General features: G+C 35.7%; 3 protein-coding genes across 16 annotated transcripts; 2 read left to right on the top strand and 1 right to left on the bottom strand.

Annotated features, from left to right (window-relative positions):
- The first annotated feature begins 48 nt into the window (after positions 1-48).
- LOC100876378 (uncharacterized) lies at positions 49-11,015 on the top strand. Of its 2 annotated transcripts, none has more exons than XM_076535117.1 (8): positions 49-436; positions 1,176-1,466; positions 2,987-3,271; positions 3,356-3,491; positions 3,580-3,699; positions 3,783-3,886; positions 4,933-5,358; positions 5,662-11,015. In XM_076535117.1, the coding sequence occupies exons 2-8, from the start codon at positions 1,464-1,466 to the stop codon at positions 7,117-7,119; spliced, it is 2,532 nt and encodes an 843-aa protein (XP_076391232.1). In that variant the 5' UTR covers positions 49-436; positions 1,176-1,463; the 3' UTR covers positions 7,120-11,015. The 2 variants fall into 2 exon arrangements, with proteins under 2 accessions (XP_076391232.1, XP_076391233.1); XM_076535118.1 differs by having other exon boundaries at positions 2,974-3,271.
- Positions 11,016-11,141: 126 nt separating this feature from the next.
- Positions 11,142-15,326, bottom strand: Zyx (lipoma-preferred partner zyxin). Of its 4 annotated transcripts, none has more exons than XM_012297116.2 (7): positions 14,614-15,326; positions 14,455-14,520; positions 13,884-14,022; positions 13,212-13,713; positions 12,768-13,105; positions 12,252-12,667; positions 11,142-12,169 (listed from the first exon to the last, which is right to left on the bottom strand). In XM_012297116.2, exons 3-7 carry the CDS (start codon positions 14,016-14,018, stop codon positions 11,917-11,919), a joined length of 1,644 nt encoding a protein of 547 aa, XP_012152506.1. In that variant the 5' UTR covers positions 14,019-14,022; positions 14,455-14,520; positions 14,614-15,326; the 3' UTR covers positions 11,142-11,916. The 4 variants fall into 4 exon arrangements, with proteins under 4 accessions (XP_012152506.1, XP_012152504.1, XP_012152508.1 ...); XM_012297114.2 differs by having other exon boundaries at positions 14,304-14,520; positions 14,614-15,137; XM_012297118.2 differs by having other exon boundaries at positions 13,212-13,701; positions 14,304-14,520; positions 14,614-15,115.
- Positions 14,168-22,377, top strand: Mvl (solute carrier family member malvolio). 10 transcript variants are annotated; one of them, XM_012297112.2, is made up of 14 exons: positions 17,515-17,629; positions 18,215-18,411; positions 18,508-18,630; positions 18,730-18,956; positions 19,049-19,187; positions 19,288-19,443; positions 19,567-19,725; positions 19,813-19,863; positions 19,950-20,332; positions 20,406-20,616; positions 20,700-20,770; positions 21,758-21,790; positions 22,048-22,062; positions 22,192-22,377. In XM_012297112.2, coding segments are annotated over exons 1-13 (1,866 nt in total). In that variant the 3' UTR covers positions 22,049-22,062; positions 22,192-22,377. The 10 variants fall into 10 exon arrangements, with proteins under 10 accessions (XP_012152503.1, XP_076391245.1, XP_076391244.1 ...); XM_012297109.2 differs by lacking the exon at positions 21,758-21,790; XM_076535131.1 differs by lacking the exon at positions 22,048-22,062.
- The last annotated feature ends 150 nt before the right edge of the window (positions 22,378-22,527 follow it).

Below are 22,527 nucleotides of genomic sequence, written 5' to 3'. Positions count from 1 at the left end.
TTTTCGTCGTAACATTTGAACGTTGAACGACGCGAAACAACGAGGACAACTGGACTCGATACTCTTATTATTATACTCGATCGAATACGTTTTATTAGTTGATATTTTAGTCGAAAATATTCGTTTTATACGATCAGTTTATCGTATCGGTCGAAAAGTTTCATTCGAAGTAATAAGTCGCGAGGAAGAATTAAATTCGTCGTGTTATCGATAAAGTTGCAGATGTCAGGCTGACGAGCGTAGTACGGCGGCGAATGTTTCAGTCTTTCGAAGTTAACAATGCTGTGAGGAAGCACATTTTCGTTTTTCTCTCCGTTCTCGTTCTCGTTTCAATTTCGGTGTTTTTCTATTCGATTATTAATTGTCTGCTAGTCGATAGGTGATCATGCCCGTTGCCTCGAAGCGATTCCTCGAATGTTTTCTTCCTCGGAATTAGGTAAGTAAATAAAAAGTATTTGCATCTAATACGAACCATGGTAACCAAACGATCAACTATCGCCATTGCTCGAAAATTTTATTTACGCGACGGTTAAAACGTATGTTAACGATTATAACGTATGTATGTACGTACGCGTGTACAATATATACGCGGCTAGTGTTGTTGCCGCGTATAATAAATAAAAATAAATTTCGTGAATATAACGTTATCGAGTCTAAACGAAAATAATTTCGGATAGTATACCGTTTAAAAATCGTGTGAAAAAATCTACGTATACGGAGAGAGACTTTAATATTTAAACTTTCAAATTACTAGATATTTATATAATTTTGCATAATTATGTATTTTATCTTATAAAAACGGTCCGTGCGAATACATCGGCGAACATAGTAATCTTCTATAGGGAAAATGGCGTTGCAGGAAAAAAATGTTTCTCCGCCCTTTCGGTTTCGAATTTAGAACTTTAAAACTCGAGAAACCGAGAATTTGCATATTTTCCTCTTTGCTCATTGCGAGAATTGGCTAATTCTTAAATTCAACTATTTCGACATTTTCGAAAGTCGGACACATTTCGAGCGGTGGAATTTTGATATTTAGCCTTGTGGAAATTTGAATATTAGAAAATTTCGAAATATAGAAATTTCACGATTCGGATATTTTAGAATTGAATAATTTCGTTAGAAGAGATGCTTCGTCTTGATTAAAAAAAAAGCCTACGTTGCACCTAAATGTGTAGCAAAAGTCCCAACTGCAAGATTGACGGAATGAAAATTTAAAATCAAGAAAATTAGCGCCCTGTACGGCGCGTACGACCGCCATCTTGTAAAAGTGTCTGTAGTGTTTGGAGGTTTGGCAAGAAGGAACAGCAGCTTCGCCGGAGGCTGGAAGTCCTTTTGAAGTGGTTGCAACGGTCCTTGGCAGTCCCTGGCCACCCAGGTGACCTCGTGCGAGGCCAGGGTACCTTCAAGCTGCTAGGACAACTTGGTAGCGAGAAAACTCATTCACACGCCCGACTCTCGTGAAGATGGTGAGCATTTTGAACGGATTTTCATCTAACCCTCTGAAAAATTCGTTTTTCTCCTTCGCGATTATCTTCGATGATTGACACAACCTTTCCTACGCAACGTATCAAACCTACTAGAATATTATTCTCTCCGTAAAACGTTTATCGCTAATTTCAGGGTTATCGATGTCCGAAATTTCGGCAACGAAACGATCAGAGCTTTCGCCTGTCAATATTTTTATGTAGCGCTCGACTTAAAGCGATCGTTTCAAGACTTCGATGCGTACCATCGACACGCTTTTCATATACTCCTCCCTGTCATTTTCGTACACTGTCAACCGAATCGGAATCTATATTTATTTATCGTTGGATAAATAATAGAATGCGTAAAATGTAGACCTGCGAACAAGTTGTTTTTGTTTGAGTATAAACGTTCTGATTACTGACAGTCTCGTACATTTCGTGTCGATACTCTGCTGTCATGCAATTGCGACATGAATACCGTCATTTTCTTGTTTACGACGTGTTCGCGTATTACTTCTGCCAGTAAGTTTTTGCATAAATGCAATTTCACTAAGTTCACTGAAAACAATCATTTCTCCTGTGTAAAACATTATGGTATAATTGTACATCTCTGGGAAATGTTAAATTAGTCTTTTATCCGGTAAACACACGAGAGATAATTAAAATTTTTGTTTATTATTCGATAGAGAACAATCAGCCAACCAAATGTTGCCCGGAAAGAAGTATTCGGTTGACTATGGTTCTGTAGAGAAAGTATTTGACATAAATTTGCAAAAAGATGAACAATGATCCATATTATTTAACGCTTTGTTACGCTTCCACGCGTAAGCGCTATAACCATCTTTATATATATTCACGTCGAGTCTAATTTTTGCTTTTCTTCTCTAATATGTTTGGTCTTCCCATAGTGCCTACAAGTTCTTTATGAGATTTTGATCTATACTATTGATGAACTATTTTTTAATTTTAAATATACCGAGTACATTATTGGTACTTGGTTCGAGAATTCAATTAGTTTTGTGAGCCACCTTCGCTTTGAAATTTCCTATAGAAATCGTTTAATATACGTTTCTTAAATACTTTCAGATATTTCCTTAAATTTTCTATTTACAATTTCTATTCTTTCTCTTTACGATAAATAATTATTGAATTTTTTTCTACAAAATTTTCAAAGAAAGATATATCGGTATTAATTTTGTAATATTAATACCAACGCAAACTTGATTTGATTTCTACACGAAAATGTCCAAAAATGTTAAGTAATAAAAATTTGTAAATTGTAGTTAATTTAAGGCTGTCGTGTTAGAAAAGAATACGCGCTACTCTTTGGCCCTATTTTAATGGCCCGTTTTAACGCCTAAAAACAGTGTGCATAAATATGTTACGAAGTAACATATAAATATTTGAAACGATACGTACACACACACACATATATATGTATATTACAAGTTTATTAATCGCATATTTGTATTTCGCATAAATATTAGCTGAGTTGTTTTAATATTAGTTATGCTATTTAGAGTTCAGCATCAACGGGTGGAACCGAGGGGTCTAGTCCAGCCTCTAGCCCTGCCTCAGCTACGAGTCTGACCATGGCTGCTCCAAAGTACGGTACTTTAGTACCAAATCGCATCTTTGTAGGCGGTATTTCAGCTAATACCAGCGTAGAAGAACTTGCTCAACTTTTTTCCACTTACGGCAATGTGAAGGCGACAAAAATAATTTCCGATCGTGCAGGCGTTTCGAAAGGTTATGGATTTGTTACGTTTGAAACGGAAGAAGAAGCGAAAAGACTTCAACAGGAGGTTTGTAACGCGTACTCGAAGCGTGTTTAATGTTTCTCTATAAAATGAAATCATGTTAGTAATATGAAATTATTTTGGTTGTAGTCTGAATGCATTGTGTTAAGGGAAAGAAAATTAAACATAGCGCCCGCGATTAAAAAGCAACCTTTTAATAGATCTTTCGATGGTGGTTCTGGATCACCACCTTCTGTGCCTACTAGTAGTTACTATTTTGCGAACGGTTAGTATGATCGTGTAATAATTTCTAATAAATTATCGTCGATCGTAAAACATAGAAATTTCATTTAAAATCTATTTTCGTTATTCAGGTATGGGTCTTACATACCAAAATGGGATGACGTTTTACAATACGACGGCGCCAACACCCACAACACCGATCGCTCCGCCAACCGATCCAGCAACAATCTATCAAGCTACAGGGGTTTTCGGTAAATTTAACGAAAGACTGTAACGATTTTTCGATAGAATCGAAATATTTTCGGTAATCGAACGATTTGACTTGAACAATTAGGGCCGCAAGCTGCTGGTCATCAAACTTATGCGCCTGTGATGTATCCGTGTCCTGCTCCATCCCTCTACATGCCACAACAATACCATCAATATTCACCTATGCCGGTAGGTAATATAACAAACGAGAATTATGCTAACCTTCTTCTCAGAGACTTCCTTGTAATCTTGGGTCCCCCACATACATCCTACAATATGAATTGTTTACGGGTATAGCTTATATTTATATTAAACGGTAAATCGGTTGCGGTTTGACAGACAAATGGTTTGATGGGAGAAGCCATACCACCGGCGTTTCTGCCCAACCCTCAGCAAATGCCTACTTACGTCCTTCTCGACGCTATACAGTATTGAGGTCTAAAGGTACATGGTCTATGCTAAAACGACTAGCATGCAGCGCATTATCTTTGTGCATTTTATTTATCAAACTTTTGCATGGCCTATCAATGCATGCACATTTATCTTTCATAATTCATGGTTTATATTAATAATATCGTCACACGAAGATCGTATTTTTCTTCCTTTTTTTTTTTCTTTTCCGTCTTTTTCGTCTTTTTCGTCTGTTCGATTTTTCGCATTTACTTATCGAACATACACTCGTTATCACTTGCTTACCAGTTGTTAAGAGTAAAGAAATTTGACTCGGCCGAAAAGATTATCACAGAGTGCATTATCGCGATATAACGTTCTTCTAATGACCTCTAATTTTCTACGTATTACTTCTTAAGTATGTATTTATGTATCTTTCGACTTCTCGTTTCACGCCTATACTATCTTGCATCGCAATTTCCGTTTTCCATAGAATACGAAATGTATGTAACACACGTATTGCGCGACACTTGTACTTCTCCTTGTTCCAAATGGTTCGAAATTCTTTGCGAGACAAGTACGCGTTCGAGTAGACATTACGGAATAAGAGCTCGCGCGAATAGATTACACTCTCGTATAAAGGTAAAGTATGCGATAGTTGTTTGTCGTAGTAACCGTTATTCGATAAAAAGTGGAGAAATCTGGTTTCGTTGGTTCGGAACTAGATGGATTCACGACACGAGGATTTGAACGCGATACTGTTATTGGAAATTATTTGAAATAATTGGTGTTGTGTGTCGGAAACGGAGCAGATAATCGAGAATAGAATCGTTATTTCTGTGCAGTACGAGACGTATTATCCGGGAGCAACAGCCGCAGCCGCAGGAACTTCTTCGTACTTGTTTGCAACCAGTAACTCGCAGAGCAATACTAGCGGCGGTAACAGCAATTCAGGAAGTGGCAATAACGGTACAGGGGCTACTAGTCCACCAACAGGCCCTCCACCGCCACTTCCGTCCTTGCCTCCACCACCATCGACGCATTTCTACACTCCTGCAGCTCCGCCACCGCATCATCATCCACCGGTGCCTGCAGGTCCTCCTCCTCCTCATCAGATGGATCACATTTACTATCCTTATCCGACCGGACCGCATCCACCGCCACCACCGCATGCACCTATGGGGTTGACCGATCAACAGTTAATGGTTTACAATACGGAGCCCCAGTGTCAACAGACGTCTTCGTCCGATGGTCAAAACGCTCCACAAGAGGTAAGTTCTTCTAAGCGAGCAAAGATTCGATGATAATTTGAATCGCTTCCATCGCGATAAGATCGAACAGAAGTTTCCGATAATCGCGATAATCGCGGCGAACAAGGCACACGAGGTTACACGGTTACGGAGTTGTCGATTTTAATCGTTGATCTTAATTTTAATCCATCGAGTGTTTGGGGAAAATCGAGAAACCCGTAGCTGCGTGTCCTGTTGTCGTAATCGGTAGTTTTATGACGTACGACAGCCGCGCGGAGAAGGAAGGAAAGGCATTATTACCATCATCTGTTGAATAAATCGTAGGATTCTCGTTCGACATCGAGCCACTCGGAGCAACCACACGGTGAAACACAGGCTGCTTCAGGCTCGGCCGCACCCCTGGTGTCCTTAATGCCCGTGAAATTTCCTATGTCTGGTCGTTACACGAATTATCACCCGATCGCGATACACACAGCTAACTTGTACAGTTCCCAGACATGCTTGAACGATACGGACGATTGCAGCGGCAATCAGATGCATTGTAGGGCTATCGTCTATCATCCAGCGGCCGTATACATTCCTCACGCGCATACACCTACGTTTCACAACGCTTCCGGTGGTAGCAGTTTGTTGCCGACACCGGCCGCCACGGTGTCCCAGCAAATGTTCGATTCGGCCAACAAGAGTCAATGCTTCGGTTCGAGAGAGTACACGAAATCGGGATCGGTGAACGGGCAAACAAATTATTCGAAGTCTCAGAACCATGGGATCGCGTTGTCGTCTCATCAGGGCCCGTTCGTTAGAGCTCAAAACGTAGGAAACGTTCAATCGTACAAGCACAGTAACGTAGACGGGAATTACAAGTACTCACCGGCGATGGCCTCGCGATTCTCCATGCCGTACAATAAAAAAACACTGACTGGCTCGAGCGTGGGCTCTCCGGCTTGCTTTCTAGCACAAAAGTCTGAAAACTACGGTACTGCTCAAGGCGCTCAGAAGCCCGGTAGTTACGCGTTGAACGCGACCGGTCAATCGTACAACTGTTCGAGCTCGCAGAAGACGTTGAACGCGAGCCAGAGCTTCGATTACGCGAACGCTGCCCGTAGGAATAACTCGAGGAGTAGCTGTAACGTGGACGGGTATTTGCGTAAACACGCGGCTAACAGCTATCGAAACAACGGCTCCGTAGGACATACCGAGGGTAACGGTTCTAACAATCAGTCGTCTAACGATAATTACGCGAGCAACGTCGATTGCGAGAGTAACGGTTCGCAGAGTGTACAGGCGACGGAGAGCAGTAATTCGGATAAGCCGGTGAGCCCACCGCCGCCACCTTATTCGCCCATGACACGACCGCTTCCAACTTTGTCACCGCCCAACTCCCAGGTCCAGTTCTTTGCTCCGGCTCAAAACCGTTACCAGCCATCCTTAGCCCCGTCCCAACATCAGCAACAACAACAGTCGAGCAGTGCCAACCAACGTCGGTACACCATCGCTCCAGCGTTGTCAGCGACCAGGAAACCATCCACGGAGAAGTACGCTTCGAGCTCCGGCTCCCAAACGGCGATGCTGCGACAGAGCAAGTACAAGGTGAACGGGATCATGCAGACCGGGAACAAAATGCCCGACGACAGTCTCGGAGGAGCCGGCGACGCTCCTCCGGGTGTTGGCAGAATGCCTATCACTCCGCCGGGAACACCTCGGACTCATCCGGGTCATCCTGCTGGCGATCAAAATCAACTGAGCGACACGTGCCATCAGATGCAAGCTCTGAGCCTTTGAACTCGATCCTCGAATTCGACTTTTCTTTCTTTTTCTTTTTCTTTTCCTCTTTCTCTTTATCTTTATCTTTTCTTTTTTTTTTCTTTCTTTATTTCTTTCTCTCTCTCTCTCTCTCTCTCTCTCTAATCTCTCTCTGTTTACCAATTCTTTTTCTTTTGGTTCTATCCGTGTAAACACGATGTGCGTAGATAGTAAATAAGAGACGATTAATCGATTTCGAGGCCGTATATTGTAACGTCGATTCACGGACGATCTGCATATTTGATTGAAACTACATGTAAAACAGACACGAAGGTGAACGAATACGATTCTTTTTCTCTTGTGATCTCAATTCCAAATCGAATAGACAGAAAAAAAAACTATAACAAAAGCTAGACAAAATCGATAATTATATTTAAATGAAACTCTTCGATAAATTATCAAACGTACTAAATTGTTAAGCATTTATAAAAGAATTATATATTATATTATATATATATATATACATACATATATATTATATATAAGATAAAATACGATATTTAAAGATTATTATATTAGTTATGAGAAAGAATGATATACACGAATAATATATATGTATATACAATATTATATATACACGTTATGTATATACTTGTTTATACGTGTTTATACGTATATTCAGGTATATTATATACGCGTGTGTGTGTGTGTGTATATATATATATATATATATGTATATGTATGTATCGACAAACCAGATATAAAATTAGAGTAAAGGAAAGAAATTCAGAGTCAGTTACGGTACTATCTCTTAATAACATTCGAATATTAACGAGATGAACGAAAAAAAATAATAATAATAATAACAGAGTTAATACTATAGATATTTAATAGATACACACAGATACGCTACATTATTTAACATCTGTATGTTTAATATATGCAGTATTTGACGTTATGCGCGATAGGCTCGACAAACCATTGAATCTCACGAGCAAGGCTAGATTAGGATAGACGGATGTAAGAAAAAAAAACGAAAACAGACGATAGAACAGAAGAAAACGAGAAAAAAAGCAACAAATAATGTTATTATCGTACAAAGGGACGAACGATTTGTTATGTGTTCAAAAAGAAGGAGAAGAAAAAAAAGTGACGAATCGGAAGGGTAATAGGGAGGCAGAAATAGAAGTTGATTTCGTAAAAACGGTTGCTCAAGGCACTGCCACATCTCTCACTTTTGATTTTTTACCTGAAACATGGTGAAACAGTACTTATAGGTTTTGATTAGAGTAACCGTGATCTAATAACATTTTTCACGTCATTTCGAGACACGTAGCAGACACTTGATTTATCGGTTTCTTTCTCTTTACGTTTCTTTTTTTTTTATTTCGACAAATTATCTGCGCGCAAAAAAGGGACAAAAGATGATCGTAACAAAGTAGTTGTTACAAAACGAATTAAAAAAAAAAGAGGAAAAAAGAGATGATGCCCTGTACCCAACAAATGAATACGATAAAAAAAAAAAAACGATAAAAAAGAAAAAAAATGTAATACTGAATTAAATAAATGTGTCGGCTGTGAGCTTCCAAGCAAATAACAATAATTAAATTATTATAATATAAAAAGGGTTAAATGATATTCTACCTAATTGTTATGAATGTGAATTTCTTTTATCTATAAATGAGACAATTTGTTATCTCATATCTCGCATATTGTAGCTATTATTATCTATTTAAAAAAAGAAAAATAATAAAAAAGCGAGGATACCGGAAACTGAGAACGATGCCGGAACTTGTGGCGCTGTGATTTAGATGTCGCGGCAACGTAGACAAGGAAGAAGAAAAGACTATAAAAGAAGCTTAAACGAAACAAAGAAAATAAAAGATACAAAAAGGGAGAGAGACACGAGGAGAGAGTGAAAAGTGAAAAAAAAAAAAAAGGTTATATATTCGAGGAGTATGTAGTTGAACAGACGACAAAGGCCTAGGACGCATAGATTACCCGTGAGTCGTTACGAAAGAAATTAATTTATTGACGAAAGAAAAAAAAAAAGAAAAAAAAGAAATGCAAGAGTGCCTTCTATTTGTTTTCGTAATTGTATTGTTGAACATTTGTTGCGTTACGTTCCAAGAGCCTCTAATGTTGTTATAAGAAAAAAAAAAGATGTTTGAAGAATGTTGTTCCTCTATTTATTTATTGATTTACAGGCCGATCATGGCCCACCAGCACCCAGCGAATTTGAAAGTGTGAAAGTATGCTGTTTAGAGAAAAAAAAAAAAAGAAGGAAATTGGGAAAGGAAGTTTAATTAGAAACGATGATTTTAGGATGGTACACGTAGAGAAAAGGAAAATAGTAAAGCGAGGAAAAAAATCATCATCCCATTTGTGGCATCCGAGTCGCACGAGCCCCCTTTTCTTTCTCTCATATTACGATGGTACAGAAAACGATATTATTAATAACACGTAATCGAAGATAAAAACCCTGAGCAGCTCGTTTCGGCACCTATTTCTATGTATAATACACGAAAGGATATCTCCAGCAATATACATATATACATACATATAAATATATGCATATGTTATATATATATGTGTATAGTATATAGTACATATATATATACATATATGAAAGATAGATATTAACGAACGAAAAGAAACAAAAATGTATGCTAGAAGGTATATGAAATGCGAGTATCATAAGGGTATGTACTTTGGGTGTGCTTGAGCGTGAACTTGGATTGGTGGCTGTGATTATTGCATGCAAGTTAAACGAAAAGAGGAAGATAGTTTTATGTGTGTAAGAATTCGTGTGTCGTTGTATCGATACTGTTTCTCACACGCTACACGCGTATACATTACCAATGCATACATAACTAGCACACGCGCAACACGTACATACACACAAATATATATTATATATATATATATATATATACACACACACACGCGCGTGCACAGAAACAAACAAACAAACAAACACACACATACATATATACATGTAAGAAGAAATGCAAAGTACGATTCTATGTTCAGTTTGGTACCGGTCTAATAAATGAAACGTGTGCTAGGAAACGAGTCGTTTAATCGCGGTTGTAATTCATGTACTAAATTCAACGTAGAATGGTGCTGATACGACATAAAATATATAATATATACTTCGAAAAGTATATTATAATATAAAAATCTAAGATAGATATTAGAGGGTATGCGTAGTTCAATATAGATATATAATTGATGTATATTATACACGGTATAAGCGGTATGCTTTCTACGATTGTGGATTACCGTACGCGTATGTATGATATGTTATACGGTAAAGTAGCTTTTATTGGTACTCGTTCAAAGGTTTTCTTATTACGAACAGTCGCTTATTTTCGTTTTGATTTTTCTTTCGTTTCTAAATTAGTATTGTTTATAGCGCTGTTAAGATAATCTTAAGATAAACGGTTAACTAAATAACTTCTGAGAATGTAAAAAGCTAATATAGGACAATCTTAAAAAACATATATACCAGTCGATGGTTTTATGTTTTGCTCGTTAAGAAACGTTAACTAGTGTAACACTTGAGTATAGAGTTCATTTCTTCGAAGAGAAAATCGATGAGACACGTTCCACAATCTACGAAGCATGCAGCTCCTAAAACACAAAAATTGATGTATTAAAAAAAAACATAACTTATACATAAAATGACATGTAGGTTGTACAACAAAAATCTATCTAAGTACTCGATGATAATAAAAAAAAATATATTACGTGTAAGGGATGCATATATTTAAAAAGAAAATAAAATAAAAATATCTGTGCATGAACATTATATAGATGGAAGAGACATAGCGAAGAAAAGGTATAGACTAAAATAAGTGTGAATCTCTCCTGCAAATATATAATAATAAAATCTCATAAAAGATATGAAATATACAATGCTCCAGTACATATACACTGTATTTGTGAATTTACCTTTCTTGTTTATAATTTCATTTTTCTTTTCTCGTTTCTCGTTTCTCGTTTCTCGTTTCTCGTTTCTCGTTCCTCGACACAACGTAAAAATAATCGAACTGAAATTACATTTGTTCGTTCGATATATTGGATATTTTATTAATTCGATATTTATTCCAACAGTACAGTTTATAATTAAGTCCTATTACTTACTATATATTTAGTCTTTTCGTTTACTAAGTAGACACAGTATAATGTAAGGTATTTGCACTAATACACTGTATTAATTCTATCGTATCACATGTTTTACCATAAAGCGGAGATCTAAATACAATAACAAGTTCGGTATATTGGAGTATACACTTTACATATTTTTCATTAATAAAAACGAGCATATAAATTGCACAATTTCTCTTTCGTATCTCATTTATCTCATTGACGCGCTCTATTATGTGAATTTCGTTTCGCATACTTTTATACCTCGACATTAGATATTACGTTTATCGCATATGCAAAATATCGTTAAAATCACATCGATCACCGTAGTAGCCTAGTGAACAATAATTATTTCGAGGACGTACTTTTGATTACGACAATCATCGTTCGGCTTTAAAATTTCTTTAATTATTACTTATTCACTTTATAGCGAATAATATATAGTTATAAAGGTATAAAAAATTCTTGGCATTTTGATTATGGCAGTGTACAGAAAATAATAGTAATTTTGATGGAAATTAGCTTATTCTCCTCAGTGAATATTTGTAAAAAGGATTCGATTCGCAAAGTTCTTTGAAAACTATTTTTAACAATGTACTCGTCTAAATACGTTCAAGATTTCCCCAACAACTACTACGAATGCAATAGCATAGTATATGCACAGAGTTAGTCTGCTTGTACGATTTACAATTCAGTCGTCATGTGTGATGTCAGTGCTTGCACGCGAGTAGCGTTACAACTTTTACACAGTACATGATCATCCAGAGGATAACATCCGCGTCCTTCGGAATCGGAAGAAAGAATTAACCCACAGTCTTCGCATTTGTAACACTGAATGTGGAAACTACGATCCAATGCTACAACCCGTACAGTTTCGTCCTGCCCTGGTTCTGGCATAATTGGTAATTTACAAACGCAACAACGTGGAGCAAATTTCCTGCAGAGAAAAACGTTATGGATACAGGCTCGTATCATTGTTTTATCATTTAATATCTGTTTACGTCCGAAATGCTACTTACTTGTGGAAACATTGTATACAGTGAATTTGGTTCGTTGCGTCTACCGTGAAAGGTATACCGTCTAAGCTTTGGTCACAAACTACGCACGTGAAACAGGATGGATGATAAGGTTTTCCTGTGGCTCTTAATATCCTATCGAGTATCGGTCTGGTACAAACGCAGCATTTTTCCAAAGTATTCAAATAATCTTCCTCGCAGTACGGTTTGCTTTCCAACGAATAAAACGGTTTACCCTGTAGATTTACTTTACAAACGTAACAACAAAAACAGTCGATATGAAACACCTTATCCATCGCGGAGCAACCGGTACCTTCGCCTTCGACTTTACGACCGCATTGTGCACAAATTCCATAAATGTCGGCATCTTCGGCATTATCCTCCATTCCTTGGACTAACAGGTCGGTCAGAACATCCACCTGAAATAAACAACTGGTAAGACTGTAATCCGAAAAATCTTAACAAGGATGAGAGAAGAAGAGAAAAATATTTGTGGAAAGAAAAGCAATATCGACATACTTCTTTAACCGGAGATACTTTCCCTTGTGGCTGCGTGGACGTAGCTGATCCGTAACCAGAATACATGGAATAATTACAAGAAAGCTGCGATGGCGGTCTGGGATTAATCGGTTCGTATATAGATTCGTACGTCGAACTGGATTGCGAGCTTGGACCATAAATATCGTTTGGATAATTATCCGAAGGAAAATCTGTTTGATAAGTGGCACGTCTTAATTCACTGTAGCTGGAAGATACAGGACTTGGCGGAGGTGGTAGTTCTTCGGGTGGAGGCGGGAAAGAATTGCCTGGTACACAAGGAACGTATTCTGAGGGTTCTGGTGGTGGTGGTAAGTCATCTGCAATACGATAATATTTCAATCGATAACCAGTTTAAAAATATAATAAATTATACGTATATAGAATAAAATGATAGGTTGAAATATACTTTGGACGATATAATACCATTGTTATGAGCAGCAGCGGGTATATTGCAATATGTATTCTCTGGTTTAGAGTTCCATTGAATATTACTGTAGATAATGTCTTTTTCTGTCTTAGGCCCAGTTTTATTAACTGGCATGGATATCGGAGGATCTATATTGCTGTATACAACGTTTCTCATTGATCTTGAATGATCGTCGACTGGAACTTGAGGAGCAGGTATATTTCCAATATTCGAGTAGTAATTTTTTTCATCGTAACCATATTTCGGTTCGAACTTCTCCTCTATTTGGTGCGCGTAATAATTCTCGTTGTTTTGATAACTTTTATGAACATCTTTTCCATTTGTGGACGATGACAATGAAAAATCATTTTTTTCCATATTTAATGGCACATATGACGAAGGAGAATTCATGTATAAATTTGATGATTTCTCATTCGTTCCGGAATTGTTAAGTACAGTACTGTACGATGGCACAGATGGAACCTTTATAGTGTAACTTTGTGGTATCTGGAACAAATTCTACGCGTAATCGCAGTGTTTTTAACAAAATATTTCAGATAGTTCGTAAATCTCGTAATTTTACCATCGACATTTCCAAATAATAACGAAACAGACATGAAAAGGGAACATGAAATATTTTTAGAATAAAAATTACTATAAATTTGATTAATTTCGCATAATTTACTGACCTGGGGTTGTGATTTTTTTGGTTTAGGAGGAACAGCTGGTCCCACCTTCTTTCCAGGCTTGATAGTTGCGACATTATCTCCATGATTAATTTGCAAACTTGCAATTTGTTGTTCCAAATTACCGACATTGGACATTTTTCTACAAATAACGATAACACATTTTTATTAAATCTGCAAAGGAACGTATACTTTGATAAAGGATCATAGATTAATCAAAAAAAGCGCATTCATCGAACAAACTATCTGTAAAACATACGTCTGTGTAGTTATTATTAGCGTTGTGTAATAGAATATATGGTATTGGAAACGTTATCGTATGAAATTATCATCAGTTGGATTTTGTATCTATCAAGTAAAAGTATATACCACCTGCCTATTACAAAATGGAACTTATACCATTGAAAAAATCTGTAGACCCACCTGGTAAGTGGTCAAAAATGATTTTCTTCTCAAATATATTGTCCAAAATATTGTTTTAAACTGAGAAACCAAAAGTTTTTCACTCCAAAAAATCTTCAAATATACTTCGTGCAATTACCGTGACACAACTGAATGGCTGACTCATAAATACCTTATCTCGCAACCTTAGAAATTCCTTTAGAATGAATTTTCGGAGTTAACCTTGATTGTACAATATCTGTGAAATAATTGGACGGTTAATATGAAAACGTCGAACGAATTATCAATAAACTTGAACGCATACAAACAAACGGTTAATAGCTTTACGTACTTTATCGTAAATACATCAGTCTTGAGTGGTCTTGCGGTCTTGGTAATTGAAGTACCAACTTTATTCGGGGAACAGATACACCACGCCCAAACCACCGTGTGTATCGATATTTTACGAAAATGATGAAACTTAAGCAAGCTGTAGACAAATTTCTACAGGTTTTTCTATTATGCGGATAATAGTATGTACGATGCATACGTTTGGCGGTATAACAAATTTTCATTCCAGTAGCATGATATTTTTACGAATAAAAATAGTTGGACGAATGTTGAAATTATATTCGATTCGAAAGATTAAACATCCGTAATGTCAAAAGGTTTATGCTTAGTAGTTATACAGAAGAATCGTGTTTTTCCTTTACTCCACAATTATTAGGTAACTGCTTTATAAAAGTGTATTCAGAAAGTTGTACAAATTGTACAGAGGTTACCGCGTCGCGCCATTTTCAAATACACATCATCGATAGCGTTGCGTTTTATCATATGTGTTCGGATACAACCATAAGCTTCCTTTGGATAAGAATAAATATAGAGAAAGAAACTATCCACTAATTGTATTCACCGTTCATATATATGTATGTATGTATGTATGTAAAAATGTTCGTTTTAACAGGTGTTGCGAACATTTCCATCCGAAAATTACAAAATATGTATTCTTGACATATCGATACACACGGGTATCGTTAAAATTTATTCGTTTCCACTGTTCTAGCCTCGTTAAAGATAATTGAAAATCGTAAGATTTAACTCGTTATGGTACACGTTTTACAACCTACACGTTTATGAGTTACGTTGTAACGTGACCGAGTATAACAGTCGAGGACAATACACATGCGAATATACAAGTATATATATAAAATTGTCGTTTTCAATGGAATAGACAGTCAATTGAAAAAATGTCTGTTCCAGTTTCTACATATCGCTCCTTTAGTTTTTTATTTTTTATAAGACAATTAGATAATTATTGTCACGTTTCTAGCGTAGAACAAAAGGAAGTTTTTTCTTTGTCTTTTCTATCGTTAACATTTACGTTCGTGTCAAGGTGAGATTGTTCGCAAAGGTTTTCCAACATCTGCAACGGCAACTACGGATGTTTTCGTTTCTATGTACAAGAAGCTACAGACCTCGTTTCGTTGACACGTACTCGTTATAGATACGATCTGATTGAACAGCATTGATAAATCGATTATACTGATAGCACGCGAGTGACGACTGTCACGATTTAATTATGTTTTTGATTAAATCGATAAATATCGTATCCACACACGTGGTGTATCTAGAGATCAAGAGAAGAAAGAGAGAGTTTATTTTATACATACATGTATGCATATGTAGATATTTTTCGTGAAAATTTTTATTCGAGCATCGCGTTTGATTTTCCTCGTTCGCGGGGATTACCGCAGTGATTCACTAGAAACATTTTACTAAAATTTCCAACGTATTATCCCAACTGATCTATGCACTATCTCGTATGACGTTTTATTTTTATTTAATATCGTTAACTATGAAACTTGAGACTGATCACGAAGCGTGCGCCGGAAATTGTTCGTTTTTTATTTTTACTCGAGAAATTCCGAAAGAAGATATTATATGTTATTGTTTTTCATAACGCGTTATATAATTCCTTATTGTTGCTTATCGATCGTTATCGCGTGTCTAATACAAATTTGTCTGATAACGACAGTTAAATATTTACAGGAAAAGTGTCTTCGATACAAAACAAAAATTTCGTTTATTTAGCGATGGTGTAATGTATATAGTATAAAAGCAACCATTGACACAGTATGGAGCTGTTTGATCGACGAAACGAATTATTACCGTCTAATTGTAAGATGAAGAAAGAAGTGTTCTCAGCACTGACAGGATGTGCATGCGAGATAATTCATCTGTTTTTATTTTTTCCACTCGCGAGACGATTGTCTGTTTATCTAATCGTAACGCAGATTTAATCACGATATCGATATACGTGGACAGTAGCAGGAAATTTTAGATCTTTTTAAATCGCTACTAACCAAGATGAAATACTTGAAACTATGTATCGTACTATGATCGTACATCGTATATATCGTGCTAGGGAAATCTATATTCTCCACTAGTTTTATCAAATATTTATTAAAAATATGTTTCTAACGAATGCACCGAAAATAATAACCGGAACGATCGATATCAACGTGATCGAGTGTAAAATCTAAACGAATTACGCGTTAAGTTCGACCGGAGGATTAAATTGGAGTCGATTGAGAAATTGTATCTTAAATCGAAATTAGAAATTGTGGTGTGTGTATATTTCGGTCGCGGCAACCGACGAACAGGTAATAAACCCGTTGTCGAGACGTATGTCTTCTACATATGATGGATGGGGAAACTCCAGTGATATAAGATACGAATTCGCGGAAGTTCGAGGTCACAAAGAGATTTTAAAGAAATTAATCGTTGGTCATGATAGCGACAGACGTCGGACAATGGTTATTTAGATTCAACTATTCCGGCGAAGTTGTTAATTCACGGGCCACTCGATGACGTTATCAAATAATTACATGCACTTCGCATGCATGTACATTCAGAGCATGATCTAGCTCTTCCGGCGCGGCGGCGCCCCACTCAGAAACCGCTCAGATTTTTCTTACTTTTATATGTTTAATTATAAATATTTCTTTCATTTTTATATTTACCTTTGATCCTTTCTACGTATATGTAAATTGAATCGTCAAATTTACAAATTAAATAAATTGTCAAGTAAATTGTCAAACTTGCAAACGTTGAAATGCAGAAATTTCAATATTTAAAAATTTGAAAATTGTTAAATGTACAGATTTTATCTGGCCAAGCGGTAGACAAAACCGTCCCAATATTTATCCTTGTCCGAATAAAATCTACGCTTCGCGTGAATTTCTGCAAAAATATGTACGTTATACATATGCATTTGTACGCGAATTTTGAGCCACTACTGAACTCGGGCATCCCCGTAGCCAGAGAAGGCGGGAGAAGGGGAACGTACGACAAAGTTGACTGTGACTGTAAGTCTTTTGCTTTCCGATTGTTTCACATCGGAATGGGGGACTAACGAGGCTGCGGTCGCGTTAGTCAGTGACTTAGGTTTCAGTTTGTCGATAGCTTTCGTTTCGGTTGCATCTCGTGTTTTCGTCGTGTATTATGTATTCCTTTTAATTGATATCGAGTACCGTTCGTCTTTTCCTTATTTTATGGTAAAGTGTTGTTTTATTGTTTCGCGTGTTCGTCTCAAATTTATTGTTCTTCGATCGAATAAGAATTAATGTTAACGTTAAATGTTATTTCATTTTCTCTCGTTACACGACTACTTAATAAGTAACGTCGAAATATTTGCTCCTGTAATTTCGTGCTTTATTAAAATTACGGTAAAAGTCTAGCTTTTAACGCGACACGTATCTTCTTCTTGCTTTTCTTTTTCAATATTTTATTAATTATATCAATTATGGAAGTAGTCGCTACAATTTAGAATATTTTGGGAACTCGTCTTTTTTTTTTTTATTCTAAGTATAACGGAGTTGGTTTTACCTAGAAATATATTTTTAATGTATAGTTAGTTTTTTAAGGTTTTAAAGAATAGATTTAATTTTCAGACGCATCTTGTCGGTATATCATGCAGAATAGTTACACTATCGAGTCTAACAATGATTCCACGATCAAGACTGTGCCTGGTCAGCGTACGCAAGAAGCGCAGACCATTAACAATGCGACAGAAAACACTTGCTTAACACCGAACAGGAGTCAAACATATTTTGCGGACGAAAAAGTTCTTATACCGGATACGGATAATGTAATGATCGTATACCAATGAACATTGGAATAATTCTTTTCCTTTCGGTGAATACTTTTTTTATTATCCTAATTTTAATTTTTCTTTCTTTTACAGGGCATATTTAGTTTTAAAAAATTATGGGCATTCACGGGTCCTGGATTTTTGATGTCTATAGCGTATCTAGATCCTGGAAATATAGAATCCGATTTGCAATCTGGAGTAGCTGCCAAGTATAAAGTAACGTTTCAGAGAGCGATTCTTTTTTTCTATACGATACGATGATTAGTTGCTTTACTTTTTGATACATTTATTTTTGTTCTTCTTATTTTTTTTTAGTTATTATGGGTATTACTTAGTGCAACAATTTTAGGCCTTGTCATGCAGAGATTAAGCGCAAGGCTCGGCGTGGTAACCGGTCTGCATTTAGCAGAAATGTGTTACAGACAATATAAAAAAGTGCCTAGATTGATTTTATGGATAATGATAGAAATAGCTATAATCGGTAGTGACATGCAAGAAGTAATAGGAACAGCCATTGCTTTATCTTTATTGACTAACGGGGCGTAAGTGACAAATATTAATACAGTGTATATTCTTTCCTATAAATTTAATGTGTTTTTTTTGTTCGATATACAATGTATCGGATTTGTTTCAGCATCCCTATATGGGGCGGGGTGCTAATCACGGTAATCGATACTTTTACATTTTTATTATTGGACAAATACGGTTTAAGAAAATTGGAACTCTTTTTTGGATTTCTTATCACGGTCATGGCTGTTACTTTCGGTTACGAGGTAAATTTTCATAATTTTATAAATAAATGACCGGTAATGTAATCGTAATTTAGATTTAAATTCAAGTAATTTAATTGTTATTTAATTTTTCGTATTACAGTATGTCGTTTCTGCTCCTCCGCAAGGTGATGTGATAAGCGGGATGTTTGTACCTTGGTATAAACATTATGACAGTCAAATGTTACTGCAAGCTGTGGGAATTGTTGGTGCGGTCATAATGCCGCATAACTTATATCTTCACAGTGCTCTTGTTAAAGTAAGGAAAGAACAAAGAGTATAAATAGTCTTTTTCATGAAGTTGAAGAAGTAGGCATTCTGATATTTCAAATGCTTGTGCATCTATAAGATAAGAATTTTAATTAGATTTTACAATTTTCAGTCAAGAGATATCGATCGTAGGGAATATAATAAAGTGAAAGAAGCAAATATGTATTACTTCATCGAAGCTTGCATCGCGCTTTTGGTTTCTTTCATAATTAACGTTTTCGTTGTTGCGGTGTTTGCGCATGGTCTTTATGAAAAAACGAACCAAGAAGTTGTAAGTACGCAAAATGGTTGTATCGTAGCTATCTGTACAATACGTTTAGTATTCTAAGAATACGTTAAGTATTCTGTTATGTTCTAGCACGATCTTTGTGAAAGCAACAACTACACTATGGGAATGGATACGTTTAAAGTAAGTGACAATAACACATGATTAAATTGATTTCGTTCGTTGACAAATTATTCATTTATAATTGTTCTTAATTTTATTAATTACAGCCAGAAAATACAACTATTTCAGTAGATTTAAACAAAGGTGGTATCTTTCTTGGTTGTGCCTTTGGTGCAGCTGCAATGTATATTTGGGCTGTTGGTATTTTTGCTGCTGGTCAATCTTCTACAATGACTGGGACATATGCGGGACAGTTTGCGATGGAAGGTTTCTTGAACCTCCAGTGGGCACGTTGGAAGCGAGTTCTCTTCACGAGAATGATCGCTATTGTGCCTACTTTCCTCGTTGCATTCTACAGCGATATAAATAATTTAACCGGAATGAATGATATTTTAAACGCTATTATGACGCTTCAGTTACCTTTCGCAACGTTACCAACAATAGCATTCACCAGTAGCGCTCAAATAATGGGTGAATTTCGGAATGGAATGTGAGTGCTAAGTGTTATCATCTTCCTTTTTTGCACGAATTTTCCATTTTTAATATGAAATTTATTATTTTAGAACGAATAAAGTTGTTGCGACAGCGTTGTCTGCTATTGTAATAACTATAAACATATATTTTGTAATAAATACGGTTCAAGAGGATCTACCGCATCACTGGACAGTGATACTTGCCATTTCTATATATTCTGTCTTGTATCTTCTATTTTGTCTTTATCTGGTAATTCATATGGCTGTAAGCATGGGTGCAACTTCCCTTAACGATTGCTGGGTACGTACTGAATACATATAGCGTATCGATATTAAGCACATACGTTCTGTTATTAAATATTTTCTTGTTAATTTTCATGACAGTTCGTGAAAAAATACATTGGCAGTCCTGTAAGTACAACACTCGGATTATCAAATCCTGCTGCATATGCAAGGTAAGAATGTTTTTATTCGAGTTAATCAGCTGTGTGTAATACTGACACCATAATCATGGGAAAGAAACTTATTTCTTTTGTTATATACATATATATACTTAATGTACATATATAATATTTATTTGTTGATACACGTTTTCGCAAAGAATAGTACCTACAATAATTGTTCGATACTTGCGATAGCTTTATTTATGTACATTTTCAAACTATATATGTATGTTAATTTATATATATTATCAGTTTCTGTTACGCTTAAGAACACTCTGCTTATTGGTACATAACTATTATGATAACAAATAAGTCGTATCATTTCATTAGCAAAGTTTTCATTGGAAATATTCGTGAAAACTAAAATATTTCAAACGGATCTTAATTCGGAAGATACAGTTTAAAACACGATATTTATGTGCTATTTCGTGTAATTAACATTGTATAAGCATGACAGCTATGAAATGATGCTTGCATTTATACACCGAATAGAAATATATATGTTACTTAGAGAATTTTTTTATCCAATTAACGATGTGTGTATACTTCATTTTATAATAAATACTAATATAAAATATGTTTGGTGTACAAGCATTGTGTTGTCTTACATCATTCGCTACATTTCGTACGAGAAACTAAATGCACTTTATATCGTTATTACCTTTGGATATGTATCGGCTTCCAAAACTTTTGGGATTTTGGATGAACGCATAATCAGTTTATACATGCATCATTTAAATAAAATAATATTGTCGATTTTCGGTATCTCGAATTATAGATATATTTAATTATTTAATAAAGCATGCTGTTTTAGTTATTGTTTAAGTGTGTATTATGTATCATATAAGCTCTTGGATTTATTCCTTTCTTTCTTGTTCATAGTTTCGACAATGTATCAAAAACATCACTAAATACACAATTAAGTTTACTTCATGAAACTACTTTAAATAAGTTCTATTTTTTTTTTCTAAATTTAAAAAGTGTGCATGTTTAAAACAGTTGCAACATCGCCCGAGTTCAGCATTATTCATGGTATGTACTCGTATTAATTTCATTTATTCAAAAATAAATCCCCCATTTCAAGAATTAGATAGAAATATAATAAGATAATAGAATTCACATTTACTTTTTTATTTGTCAGTTATTCGTTATCATATGTGATTCTGTTTATTAAAACGTAGTAAATAATCTCTTTTATTATTTAAACGATTAACCGTATTTATTTTCATTGCATGTACACCTTTAACGAACGAAACTGTGGGTTTGCGCTATAAATTTCATTTTTTTAGATTATCTAACAGAAGGTAAGAATCATTTTACATTTTTTTATTGCACTAAGCTTAATATTCTGCACGCGTAAATTATAAAATTACTTCATCGTTAAAATTACTTGGTCAAAAATAATTTTAACTTATTCATTTTTCATTTTTCAGATCGAATCCTGCATTTACTATTCAAGAAAATGGGACAGGAAGTTTTTCTACGCTACCGGAAATTTAATTCTTAATTTCTTCTATAAAAATACGGTAAAGTGTACAATACTCAACGAGTCTCGACTCTCATCCTTTTTACAATATGAAATTGTACAAAACTAGACTAGATAAATTGAAATATATATATATATATATTTTTTTTTACGATAAAAACCTTCGAATACATAATTAAATATGCTAGTGGAACGCCCCGTGCTGTGCACGGAGAATTAATCACGTAATCTTGACCCCCCTGCGCAGTCCTAAACCGTAAAAGATAGACATGCGCAGTAGATT

The sequence above is a fragment of the Megachile rotundata genome, chromosome 8, assembly GCF_050947335.1.
Source record: "Megachile rotundata isolate GNS110a chromosome 8, iyMegRotu1, whole genome shotgun sequence".
NCBI classification, from domain to species: domain Eukaryota; kingdom Metazoa; phylum Arthropoda; class Insecta; order Hymenoptera; family Megachilidae; genus Megachile; species Megachile rotundata.
Note: the sequence above shows the minus strand (reverse complement) of the source record. Positions and strands in the feature narration are given on the sequence as shown.